The following is a 13,745-nucleotide window of genomic DNA, read 5'->3' as shown; positions in this document are numbered from 1 at the left end:
GTTTCCACTTCATTTACCCCTTGTCAAAGCTGCGTTTAATCAGTTGTTTTCTGTTTCCTCCCTCTGTTACTACTCTTCTGTTAGGTTTTTAGCATAAGACTTCTCAGCCCAGATCCCAGTGTGCACTCCTGGGGATTGTGTGGGTGTGGTGTCTGAGTAGAGAAGTGCACCTTCCGGGCTGAGGGGCTTTGGTTTTCATTAGATTCTCCAGGAATCCTTTGCTTTCTACACTCCTGCCCCCAAAGAGAAATCAAAGAACCCTCCCTCACATCTCACGTAGTCTCTTTGATCCGTATTTATGGGACAGTGTTAATAAAAATGCAGAGAATCCCTTACTTTCTTCTTGATGTGAAATCCAGCAAACGAATAGATTTTTTAATGTTATAGTCTTAAAATTTTTCTGAAGTTTAGATATGCAATCTACTTTGTAATCATTTCAATAGATTTTGAATTCAGCAGGGCATATTGCCTTTAGTGAGTTGAAAATTTTTCATTTGGCTTTTATTAAAAAGCAAGTCCTTATGGTGATTTCAACAATATGGGATAAGGGAGGGGGAAAGTCTTAGAGATTTGAATCAGCAAATTTGTAATGGTGTCTGGCAGCCTATGTGTTAATTTTTATTTTGAAAAAACATTTTCAAAAGTTGCATGTGGCGCTCTAAGCAGTTTTCTTCCTCATTCATTTGAAAGTGAGCTGCTGAAATGATGCTCCGTCACTTTGAAATCTATTAACGTATGGTTGCTACGTACAAGACTTTCTCTTTCATGACAACCTGGTCCTCACAGACAGGGGATTAACATGGATGTGCCACTACCGGGTAAGCCTTGGGTTGCATTTTCAGGGTTGCCACGTGTCCCCATAAGGTCCTTTACGGCACAAAGACTCTTTCCTGCTTCACACATTGTCCCTAATTTAGTTTCATTCAGCCTGGAACAGGCCTCAGTCTTTCCTTAACCTTTATGACCTTGACACTTAGAAGGTCATAGGCGCTCTGTTTAGCAGAATGTCCCCAGTGGTTCCTTGGGATTACATTTTGTTTATGCCTCTTTGGCAGGAGTGTCATGGAAGAGATCCACCTTCCCCCGTGGATCCTATCAGGTGGCACATGACTTTAATTTATCTCATTGCTGGGTATGTAGCTCTCTTATCATTTAATTAAGTTGATACCTGAACTTCAGCTGTAAGATTCCCCCCTTCCCTTTTGTAGTTAATAAGCATTTTGGGGGAAGAGGTGCTTTGTCTGTGTTAATGTTTCATCATCAGACTTTCAGTTTATTCGACTTGAACTCATGGCTTGGCTGGTGAGGCAGGGAGATCCAGGCTTGATGACAAATTGGTTCTGCCTTTTTCAGGATGGTATGCCTGGAGCATGTCATGGCTGGGAAAGGAGTCCTGAGGAAGACCCCTTGCAGGGCTTGGTACCTTCTAATAACCTAAAAAGATGCTCCCGTTTAGAAGGCAGCCAATCGATGTTTTATACTTGGTCTTAGCATTTTGTGCTCTGTTACCAGAAATCAAAAGGTTTTGCACTCATCATGACCTCAGCTTATTCATTCCAGCTATTTCACTCAAGCAGTCACTTAACCATTTGGGGCCTTGGTTTCCTCTGCAAAATGAAGCTGATAATGGCACCCACTTCTTGGCTGGAGGGCGATTAACTGGGACATGAACAGGGCTCAACTTGGGGACTGTTCACAGCCAGGAGCAGCCACCATCAGCCTGCACGCACCTCCCCACCCCACCCAACAGGCCAAGGTGCTGGGTAGGAACGTGAGCTGTTCCCACATCTGTACTGCCTCTGTTCCTTCTGTGAGAGGAACAGAGAGGGGAAAGAACCATGCTTCTGTGCATGGGGCTGGGTGGGGATTACGAGTTCATTGCTTTATGGCTGCAGACACACATCAAATGGCGAGACTGCTGGTCGAAACTGCCCTGATCGTAGGGATAAGGGGTCTGGAAATTTGAAAAATAGGCAAATTCTTACTTTCTAGTCCCTTTTTGTGTACCTGTGTGCCTACAGTCTCCACACATGTTGGGGAGAGTCCTACTTCCAGAGGCTCAGAGGATGTACCTGAGCGTCCCTGAAGTGGCCCTTTAGGTTTTCTTGTGGTGCCAGGATACGTAAGTAGAGGATGCACTGTGCTACCCAGCAGTGACAGCCCGCCCTCCCTGCTGGGCTGCTGCACAGCCAAGGCCCAGATTCCAGCTCCAGCGAGGGAGGCGGAAAGGCGCGTGGGCCCCAGCTTGCCCAGCAGGAGTGGGTGTGCGGACATGGGTGCCGCCCCTCTGTCCCTCTAGACAGTAAGATGCTGTTTTATTTCATGGAGGCAACGCTCAGGGAAGCAGGGGAGAGGCTGTTTTGTTTTATGGCCCCACATTAAACTAAAAACAATCCCACTAAAGAGGAGCACTTCTGTACCTGAGAGGATCAGTGTTTGAAAGCGGAGTGTAGATGAGCTGAGCGCTGAAGGGGAGGGAGCGTCATTTAGCCTTGATGTCGTTTGCATCTATTAGCTGTGTTTCAGAGGTAAGATGGCTGTGAGTTCACTGGATGCTTGGGAATTCTCTTATCCTAAGAAAATATTTGGAAGGCACTTTGTTTTTCTTCTTAGAGAAAAGCATTTTCTTCTTCCCTCCACATGGGGATATTAAGAGACCTGTGTCGATGAGCTAAAAATAGTGGTAGAAAGCCTTTGCGTGCAGCTCTTGGTTTTACAGACATTTTCACAGCCTGTCGTCTGATCCTTATATCAGACTTGGACTTGACAGATAGTTGAGTTGGTCAACAGATGTTAGGTGGAGACCTACCTGTTAACTGCAGAGGTATCTATAGGAATGTAGTCATGCTTCTTAGGATTTAGTGTTAGAAAAGACCAGCACAAGAGAGAAGGCAGTGGCACCCCACTCCAGTACTCTTGTCTGGAAAATCCCATGGACGGAGGAGCCTGGTGGGCTGCAGTCCATGGGGTCGCTAAGAGTTGGACACGACTGAGTGACTTCACTTTGACTTTTCACTTCCATGCACCGGAGAAGGAAATGGCAACCCACTCCAGTGTTCTTGCCTGGAGAATCCCAGGGACGGGGGAGCCTGGTGGGCTGTCGTCTATGGGGTCGCACAGAGTCGGACATGACTGAAGCGACTTAGCAGCAGTAGTAGCAGCACGAGAGAGACAGGCCCCTCGAACTCAGCAGACATGGTGGAGTTGAAACAGGCCATATGGGGAGTTGGGGTCTGCACGGGGAGGTGAGAATGAACCCTGGGAGGAGAAGGAGCTGGCTGTGGGCACAGCCCTGGGAGTGCTTGCTGGGCTTGTCTGGGCCTTGCTGCTGGATTCTGGGTGCACCCTGTGCCTGCACCTAGGCCTCTTGCTCTTATGACTTTTGGTTTAAACCTTGTTCATATTTCAGCGAAGAAATACTTAGGAAATGTCCACTAAATACAAGCTATGGAGAAGTACAGATGTTCCTTGAGCAGTGAGTTCTGCATGTTTTTAAATTTTTAATTTGTGTTAAAGTATAGCATATGTGGGGTTCCCAGGTGGTGCTACTGGTTAAAAAAATCCACCTGCCAGTGCAGGAAATGTAAGAGATGCGGGTTCAGTCCCTTGGTCAGGAAGATCCTCTGGAGAAGGGAATGGCACCCTACTTCAGTATTCTTGCTGGGAAATCCCTGGGACAGAGAAGCCTGGAGGGCTACAGTCCATTGGGTCCCAAAGAGTTGGCATGATTGAGCATCTGTGCATAGCATGTGTATAGGAGGGTACACTGATCCAAGTGTATAGTTGATAACTTTTCCCAAGCTGAGCAGACCCAGATCAAGAAACAGTATTATCAGTGGCTCAGAAGCCCATCTTGTCTGTTATCACCTTCTAGTCATCCCAGCCCCAAGCCTCCACTGTTTTGACAGAGTCTGTTAGCTCTGCTGATTTTGCATGTTATCTAAGTGGGAGCATTCAGGAGGCACCGTAGGCCTTTTGTGGGGAGTGACATCATAGAAGCAGTATTTTAGAAGGACTCACTATGCTGGTTGGTCTCCAGGTGGGTTGAGAGGAGACAGGTCAGTGAGCCCTACTGCGCTCCCTGCCCTCTGCCCTCTGTCCCCTGTAGCATCTTTGGGAACTGACTGGGAGCAGGGAATCTCTATAGTGTCAACATGAGAAGCTGCTGGTGGGACCAACACCACCATAGTTGATGGTGGTGGTGACCATCATGTAATGACCAGTGTAGGCGTAGTGATGGAGAGCAGGCTCTTTTGAAGGAAAATTGGGTAGGACGTGGTAGTCAGGTTGTGTAAATGTGGAGAAGATGGGAGGTTAAAAAAAAGACTCCACTTCTTACATTGGCTGAATGCCAGCACCACCAAGAACCTTTGTGACCTTGGACCAAGTTGTCTGACCACTTTAAGCTTCAGCTTTCTCTTCTTTGTTATGAGGTATGTTGGACTAAGTCCATGTCAATGTCAAGTTCTAAGCATCATGAAATACAGAGGGTTATGCTGAAGAGCTTGCAGGCAAGATTTATGAAGAGCTAAAATTTTATACAAACGCCAATTACCGTCTACTTTTCCTTCTTTCCATTTATCCACCCACCCACCCACCCACCCGCCTACTCACTCACTAATCCTTCATTCATTAAGTAGAAACCTGTGAAGGCATTTGAAGAGAAGTGTTTTGTTCAGATAGAACTACAATTTTAAATTTACTTCACCCCATGTCAGATTGACAAAATTGTCAGCAGTATCCACCTGGGATTTTGTTTTAGTTCACTTAAGTTGTTTAGTTGTTTATTTTAGTAAATGTCACATTAAATGCACCATTTCAGTTGTCCTCATCCTTTCCCTCTCTTCCCCTCTCCCCTCCCATTCCCTGTCATATTATTGGGAGGAAACCATAAAACTTAATTGACCACAGCGACTCCTGTGGTTTGGATGTGACAGCTTCACTTTGTTGATAGTAGCCTGATGGACTACTGTAGCTGTCCCTGCTCCCCCCTCAGGTGGCCGTATTTTGACCCAAGACCGGGGGAAGAACAGTGCGTGCTGCTGTGGGGCTGCCACTGCTGATGAGGGCTGTGGGTGAGGTGCATGGAGAAGCACGGTGCGGCTCTCTCCGGTTCCCACACGCTTTTGACATGCCACCCCGGGAGCAGCCAAGGGAGGAAGGGGCAGGTGGGGCCGGGCTTTCCAGAGGGTGCAGTCTGAGGACAGGGTATATGTTTCACCTCCCCACCGTGGGCCTTTGGAACTCCCTCCCTCCGGTTGTCTTTGTTGTGATTCTTTAGAGGATGTGTCTAAGAGCTGCCCCTGATCAGTGTGACTTCTGGACAGGCCTTTATCTGTTTACAGAGGAAACCATTTCTGTTCTCTTAGCCACAGATTAGCTGTGGCCAGAGCGCTGACCACAAGGTCACTGTGTGGAAGTGAGGGTACAGAAGTTAGAGGCTTTCAGACCAGCTGGCAGTTACTCTGTTGGTCTTCACACCCAGGACATAACCAGCTATTTGATGGCTTCTATTTGTTGAAACTGTTTTCTGCTTCCTTTTGCATTGTTAAACAGTTTTGTTATTGTTGTTCAGTTGCTAAGTCTGAACTCTTTGTTGACCCTATGGACTGCAGCACGCCAGGCCTCCCTGTCCTTCACTATCTCTTGGGGTTTGCTTAGATTGTCCATTGAGTCAGTGATATTACCTAACCATCTAATCCTCTGCCATCTCCTCCTTTGTCCTTCAAGCTTTCCCAGCACCAGGGTCTTTTCCAGTGAGTCATCTCTTCGCATCAGGTGGCCAAAGTATTGGAGCTTCAGAATCAGTCCTTCCAGTGAATATTCAGGATTAATTTCCTTTAGGACTGACTGGTTTGATCTTCTTGCAGTCCAAGAGACTCTCAAGGTCTTTTCTAGCACCACAATTTGAAAGCATCAGTTCTTCAGCTCTCAGCCTTCTTTATGGTCCAACTCTCACATCTGTACGTGACTAGTGGAAAAACCGTGGCTTTGACTAGATGGACCTTTGTTGGCAAGTATATCTCTGCTTTTTAATACACTGCCTAGGTTTGTCATTGCATTCCTTCCAAGGAGGAAGCATTTTTTAATTTCATGGCTGCAGTCACTGTCCTCAGTCATTTTGAAGCCCAAGAAAATAATCTGTCACTGCTTCCACCTTTTCCCCTTCTATTTGCCATGAAGTGATAGGACTGGATACCATGATCTTAGTTTTTTGAATATTGAGTTTTAAGCTGGCTTTTTTTACGCTCCTCTTTCATTCTCATCAAGAGCACCATAGGTGCTAAAATGACAAATGTGGATGAAAGGAAACAATCACGGGACCAGTAATAAAACCAGTTTTCCCTAGAAAGATGGAGAGTTGTGGTTTCTTCGCCTCCAAGGAGGCTTAGTAGTTCTGTAAGTCAGGCTAAACAGAGGTAAACCTCAGGCTCTGTTGTGTTGTCTTTAGTCACAGGTGACTTTGAATTGTCTAAGAGGAAACTCTGAAAGAGAGGTTTAGCGAGGAGGAAATGAACAAATAAAAAACTTTCTCCTTCTCATTGCTTTCCCAGATCCTCTGTCGATGGGTCCTCAGAAAGCTCTGGAAACCATTGGTGCAAATCTACAGAAGCAGTACGAGAACTGGCAGCCAAGGGTAAGCTCTTTATTTGCTCTTCTTTTTCTTTCTTACGGAGAAATCTAGTTTCTTGCTTTCAAACAGTCTTTGAATCCAGATTCTCTCCTCGTACAATCCAGTGATGGGACACTCGTTACGGCAGGCCTGCCTCCCTCTTCTGTCTGTTGACGTGCTCCATAGATTGATAAGGAAGCACATGCCTTAGTGTGTCTTTGATTGGATGGTCTAATTTTTATTTTGCCTCAGCTTTCCCACGAAATGTTTAGGAAAAAAGTATTTTTCATATTACTCTTAAATCGCGGTTTTTATTTTGCTCAGAAAAAGTATTTTCAGTAATACTCTGTAACCTCAACTAGTTATAGCTATTTCTGCCATCTTCAATTTTCAAATAGTTGAGAAAAAAAGCAGTCAACATTCAAACGATGACACCTATCATATGCTTTGTCTTTGAATCAAAAGATAAGGTTCTTTTTAAGGAGACAGTTACCAATTACTGGGTCTTTTGTTGCCTATATCTTAAACTTTTTTTAAAGAAAGAAATGTGGCATAGAATATAACTGTGTCAAATTGCCTTTAAGATCTGAATTTATTTGTAAACCACCCAAAGACCTATTTTCTTTAGTCTTTCTCATTAACTAGTTTGAAGATTTAATAATTCTAATAGAAAATTAGAAATCTGGGGTGTTTATGGAGATTCCTTTCCATACAGCTTTGTGTGATGCTGGTTCTGGAATTTTCTACAGGACGGAATGGGATGAGGGGTGGAGGTTTGAGCGAGTGGCACTGTCATCGTGCCTCCTGTGGGCCTTCGCTTCTGCTTTTAGGGTCATGAGCCTAATGGGAGCCAACATCTCAGAGAACCGGCGAACATTTGCCTGTTTAGGATTTTTGTTTGTGGATCATTTATCCATGTGATCTGGAATTCGGGAATTCCTCATGGATTATTTACATTTCTAGAGAAGAGAATAGCCAGGAATGAATATATTCCTGCCTGTGATGGTGCCCTTGATAATTTCTGCTTTTGCTCACGGTGTCAGGTGACTAATGTCATGAAACATCTCCATGCCTCAGGTGTATCCTTGTGCTTTGCATCTCTAACTTGTCAAGTCAGTAATAATGGAGTCTTATTCATTTTCTTTTTAAATTTATTTTTGGCTGTGCTGGATCTTCATTTCTGCTGCAGGCTTTCTCTTGTGTCAGAGAGCAGGGGCTAGTCTCTAGTTACGGTGTGTGGGCCTCTCATTGCTGTGGCTTCTCTTGTGGAGCACAGGCTCTAGGCTTGCAGGCTTCAGAAGTTTTGGACTCAGTGGTTGCAGCTCTAGGACTCTAGAGCGCAGGCCCAGTAGTTGTGCTGCATGGGCTTAGTTGCTCCGTGGCATGTGGGATCTTCTCAGATCAGGAATTGAACCCGGGTCTCCTGCATTGGCAGGTGGATTCTTTACCACTGAGCCACCAGGGAAACCTCTTGGATTCTTGTTCTTAACTTAGAATTCTTAGTAGAGAGTTTCATCTATGTCTAAAGGTTTTGCTTTTTCCTCCCTCAGATTTGTTACTCTTGATGGCTTATACGAAAATTCAGTAGCATTTTTCTTTAGAGTGCAGTGTGTTTGGGGCTTGGATGAGGACCAGTAAGATTTAGATGGTGTGGTCCTTTAAAAATAGTTGAGATGCCTGGTGTTATCAGTAGAAAATAGCTTCTTTGAGGAGTTTGAAAGTACTCCAGGCTAGATAGGCACTTAGGGGTGAGTGCTCTCAGAGGCTCAGACACGCCGTACGGTCCATGTGGGACAACATGCACAGGTGACACTGGAAGATGTGGTGCTCCCGGCAGATGGAAGGCTGAGAACCAGCACTGCTACAGTGTAAAAGAATGCCTTTCTGACTTAGCTACTTCTGACCTTCCTCTGGGTTTGACTTTCTGTTTTCTCTTTGCTAGACACATTTAAGAAAGAACATTACCCGATCAATTCAGATCTACTGATTGTATTCTTCATAGGAAGGGTCTCTGCTGGTTTAATTCTTTCTTCCTTTTAAAGAATTACTACATAGAAGATACAGTTTTTCAGAATGCATGTTTAATATATCAAGGCAATTTATGTTTATTCCATTTGGTGTGATTTACAGGTTTTTTTTTTTTTTTTTTTTTTTTTTCGTGTGCTAAGAGTTGATTTACTACTAGCTTTATTATTAGTTTAGCTTGGTAGGAATCAGCAAGTTCATGCTAGCTAACAGTAAATGGAATCTTCTAAAGTAGGATCATTATTATTTTTAATCTAAATTACTGTCTGTAAGCAAAGCTCTTCCATGCTATCTGGAAGAGGCATTAGCATGTAAAGCAGGCAGCATTTATATAGAAAGAAATGATTGCAGAGCCCAAAAGGACAGTGTGGAATCACACATAGGACTGAGAAATTACCTTCCCAGGACACAGGTGGCCAGCAGTGGTACAAAGGGGTGTAGTCCTCTGGAAGGATGGTTGTTAGTCTGAGAAAATTTGTTAAGGTTAATGGGATTTCAAGATCTCCAAAGTAACTTTTTGAAAGAGAGATGGTTCAAAGGGCTGGTGAGGGAGAATATTTCCAGATTATTGGAAGCCTTGGCAAAGGTGCCAATATACTAGTGCGGTGGGATTCCATCTGGGTTGATTTATAAAGTAGAGTTGGAATAAAGGATCAGCTGTAGCCTAGTAAGAAGCAATTCATGCAACAGGATGGTATCTTTTTGCCTGCATTCAGGAAGCAGAACCACAACAATGAATACTCAATGTTTTCTTTTTTGAATGCCAAGACCATTACATTCATTTTTAAGTACTATAAAATGTTTACAGTGTTTCTGCTACAAACAGTTAGTGGGACTTGTGTATTTCAGAGACAAGCCTAAGGTAAGGGTGCAGCCAGATACCTGACTGACTGACTGGTGTCAGTCATGGGGCTGTGCCGCATGCACTGGGCAGTAATGGTACATGTCCTGATGCAAGTGCACACTTCTCTGCCCTGCACACCTTCACGTGGGTTTACAGGAGGGAAGGAAGCCTGGCATCTGATGGAGTGGTTCTCAGAGTGTGGTGGCAGCCTCACGCTGCCTCATAGAGTTTGCGCCAAACAAAAGGCAGTCACCAAGCTCCGATGTTTACGTGTGGGCGCCTGCTTTCTAACTATAAATCAGGGTCCTTTGAAACATTGCAGAGCGAAACACACACCATTTCATTGCACTCTACAGGGCTCTCGAGTTTTCTGCAGTAATAAAGAGAGGTTGATTGCATCTGCAATAAAACAATGGGAACGTTATTAAATTTCTAGACCTTTGATGTTGATACCCATAGATCTGGTTTTCTCTCTCTCTCTCTGTATCCTGTACTGCAAGACTCACAAAGGTTGGGCCACTGGAAATAAGGTCATTTTCATTAGTGTTTGTGGAAATCCTCAGAGGCCTCCACATTGCCGTGGAAGGGAGCAGGCTGGGGAATCCTGGCGTCTCCCTCCCTTCCAGGGAGTGCAGAGGATAAACTACTGGAAGCGTGTGAGCGTCATCAGGGTGGTCCTTTGATGAGCTGATTTCCTTCCTGGTGTTAAAATCCTTCTAGTTTTTCCTCCTAGTAGAAAGCTTCTACTTTTCTAGCTTTGATTGTTCAAGATTAAACATTTTGATAAAGGTGTTTTGGGGTGAAGAAGGAGTTTAGAGAAACCTTGATGATGATGTTTTTGTCTGAAGCTTCCAGAGTATCTGGCCCAGATTTCCTTGCCAGGCCAATTGAGCCCCCCCTTTTCTAAATAATTTATCAGTTTGCCACAGGTGAAATATTTCTTCTGATTAAATTTAAGACTTTGCCTTATTACCTTGTAGGTACATAAATTTGTGTTTCTGCGGGAGCTTGAAGGAAAAATGCCAACTGTTGTTTCAGCTGAAAATCCTGCAGTTAAATAAACCTCACTCAGTTCATAAGTCTCAACTGAAAGTTTTATTGGGAGATGGATCAGGAGATTATAAAGCTGAGCATCTACAGTGAAGAATTTATCTTTTTAAGACTTACAAACAAATTGGGGGTTCTGGCAGTTTAGTACAAGGAGTGATTTAGGCACTAGGGCCAGGGGAAGATGGCAAACAAAGGGTCCTGTTGCTCTCCTGTTCTTTCCCCAAAGAGTTTCCAAACCACCATCAAGACCACAGCACCTTTCCTTGGGCTGTTTTCCTGGGTGGCTTGAAAACAAATGTAGTGGGAATATTCATAACTTCCTAAGGTAAGTGAAGGCATTTAGCAAGACTTCCAGTGCCAGCAAGTGTCTGAAGTGACCCTTACTTAGCCCATTATGTCCTGTGTGCGTACCTGTGAAAGGGGATGAAGAGTGCCCTGTGGTGCTTTGCTGTGATGCACCCTTCTCCAGCCAGCCTTGGGGACTCGTGCAGTGGTTGGGGGGGCTCCAGGAAGCCAAGGTGCTCCACAACCTCAGTTAGTCCTCTGCGGACTGTTCTTAGGTACCACATGCAGGACATTTGCTGCATGGCACGTAGCAGAGGCTCAATTTCAGCCTTGCCTTCAGTTCATTGTGCCTCTCAAGTCTATCAGGTGGTCAAGGGATGAAAGTTGGAAAGTTGGTTTTGCTGTTAGAAAGACGCATTTTCAGAGTGTTTCCCACCAGGCGGAGTATGTATAGGGGTAGGCGTCTGCCTGGAACAAAGTGACCCTCCACCACCTGGTCCATCATCAAAGCAGAGATAATTGTGTTTTAAGTGACCATTGCCCTTTCCTTCAGTGTTGGTCACAGAGTTGCCTGCATCTTCTCAGAGCATGTGCAAATGAACTGCAGCCATGATTGTACCTTGTGGTGGAGGAGAGAGTTTGGAGGAAAGGGGAATGACAGGGCCAGTGGACAGCTTTCTTCACGTTTTGGGCATTTGTTGGCTTATCTTTGGGGTTTAGGCGCAGCTGCTGTTGGCAGACCCTAACACTGTGCAGCAGTGTTTCCTGGTGGGGTTGTGGTTAAGATGCTGGAGTTAGGCTCCTGACTGCTCCCGGAGATGAGCCTGACAGCTCAGCCTGCCCTCCTCTGGGAGGAGGAATTCAGCTGCCAGGCATTTTGGGGATTGACCGTTGAACTGATGAGTGTTAGGGAATGGGCTCTCAGTTCAGTTTGCTGGGTCGGGCTTTGGAGCTCACTGTACTGCTGGGTGACTTGCCCCTGCTGGCCTCCTTCCTGGGGTGGTCACAGGGCTTGTGGCCCACAGGCTGTGGTGCCTGCCCCATTGTGGGTGAGAGCAGGGGCAGAGCAGCAGGTATTGTTAATACAGACAACTGCCCTTACCTGCCCCCTTCAGTGCTGTGGAATGTGTTCTCTACTGGGATGCAGTAGAAAACCTCATGTAAGTGGGTTCCGCCTTTTCTTGGGCTTTTCAGAGCCAATGAAAAAAACTCACAGAAGAAAGTTTGGGCTGTGTTTCCCACGTGGGAGGTGCTCTGAAGAGATCTGTAGAATAGACCAAGGTGGGTTATTTCTTGTAGTGACTCTGCTTGGGGTCACGTCATAACGCGAGTCCCAAATTGACATTGCAGTTCAGCCTGTGGAAATGCCCCGTAAGGCAGATTGAGGGCCGCCCAAACGCCAGCATCACACTGTCACTCCCATTCTGCTGTCCCCTAGGCCAGCCATGTCTCCCTCTGCTTCCCTTCATTGGCCCTTTCCTTTTCTTGGGTCCCAAGGTTGGGCTTTATCCACCTTGTTTGTGTTTTTGTGATAGACTGCAAAGGAGGACTCATAGCCAAAGGCAGAATTGAGGATGGGTGGCTCACAGTTTACATAATTCAGTATCTGATGTGAAGCACTTTACATCCAGTACTCATTAAATTTGCATGACAGTGTAGACAAAGACTTCTGGTGTTCTTGGGGTTAACTGTTGTGTTTTGACAATTTCACTGTTAACCCAAGTCTTTTCTGCCCCGAACATTAAGATTTGTACCTGTGACAAACATTTTATTTATATTTTCCTTTGGCCTTGACAGTGTTCCCAGACTTCATCTTCACCCCTCTTTTCAATCACTGCTCACCTGATAGCTTTTGCATGTACCGTGTTCAGTGTGAATTCTGGTTTATGCTCATCAGCCAAACGCATCCTCTTTAGCCCTGCCCACATACCTCCTGTCTTTCCCTGTTCCAGAAGCCATGGGAGTGGAAGCAGCCTCTGGATGTGGAGTGTAGGTTCTGCAAAGCCGACCGTATGCTCACCATGTGTAACTGAGAAGAGGTGTCAAATTATATTCCAAACTCCCCCTACCAACTCCATCTCCCATTGCTTTTCCTAAGACAGCTTACGGGCCTGGCCATCCCTCCACCAGCCTTCACAGGTCTGACCTGGGCATTCTTCCAGAAACACAACAAATATTATAAAACAAGAAGAAGGAAACGTTTTGCAGCCATCTGGAGGATGAACTGCCTGTCATGAGACTAGAACTCTGGCTGTTTCTGGGGAGGGGTGAGTTCATGGCCTTGTCACCAGGCAGAGAACCTGGGCTTGTTGAATTTTGGCTTTGCTACTTTCTAGAAATGTCACTTTAAGAAGTTGCTACTCAACTTTTAAGATTCCTAAATGTGAAAGTGAAAATTGCTCACTGATGTCCAACTCTTTGCGACCCCGTGGAGTATATACAGTCACCTAAATGTGAAAGTAAGCTTAATGGGGGAATGAGGCGCCACAGTGCTATGGGCAGATCCCTACCTTCCTTGAGAGTGGAGGCCCTTTGAGTGAAGTGCATCGCCCAGGGGCGCCCCCTCTCTCCAGGTCCCCTCTCCTGCCTGGCTGACTCCTTTCCCCACTCTCCTCTATGAACTGACTTACTTGAAGGATCAACTTTTCAGAGACAAACACGGCCTTAACTCTGTCCTTAACAAGCTACTCCCGGACGTCGTCTCTCATCTTCTTGTTCCTTTTAACAAGACAGTTATCTCTCTGTGTGTGACAGATTACAAATGAAGACCAAATGCTGTCAGTTTGAGGACTAAAACCGCAGCTCGGCATTCACAAATTTCATGTGTAAGGCTGTTTCCGAGTTAACCTGGAGGCCCAGGATGCAGAACCCTGTGTAAACAGCTCTGGAGGATGTGCGAGGATGGAAATAAAGATGTCTGAGGAAGTG

At 45.4% G+C, this 13,745-nt stretch overlaps 1 protein-coding gene across 2 annotated transcripts in view; it reads left to right on the top strand.

Moving 5' to 3' along the window:
* The window catches only part of RPTOR (regulatory associated protein of MTOR complex 1), a 324,545-nt gene that overhangs the window by 75,496 nt on the left and 235,304 nt on the right, over nt 1-13,745 (top strand). For both annotated transcript variants that reach the window (XM_070390212.1, XM_005907642.3), the window contains exon 3: nt 6,555-6,637. In XM_070390212.1, coding sequence (XP_070246313.1) covers nt 6,555-6,637 — 83 coding nt within the window. The remainder of the gene's footprint in view (nt 1-6,554; nt 6,638-13,745) is intronic.

The sequence above is a fragment of the Bos mutus genome, chromosome 19 (assembly GCF_027580195.1).
Source record: "Bos mutus isolate GX-2022 chromosome 19, NWIPB_WYAK_1.1, whole genome shotgun sequence".
Taxonomy (NCBI): Eukaryota; Metazoa; Chordata; class Mammalia; order Artiodactyla; family Bovidae; genus Bos; species Bos mutus.
The sequence above is the reverse complement of the archived record's forward strand: the minus strand, read 5'-3'. Positions and strand labels throughout refer to the sequence as shown.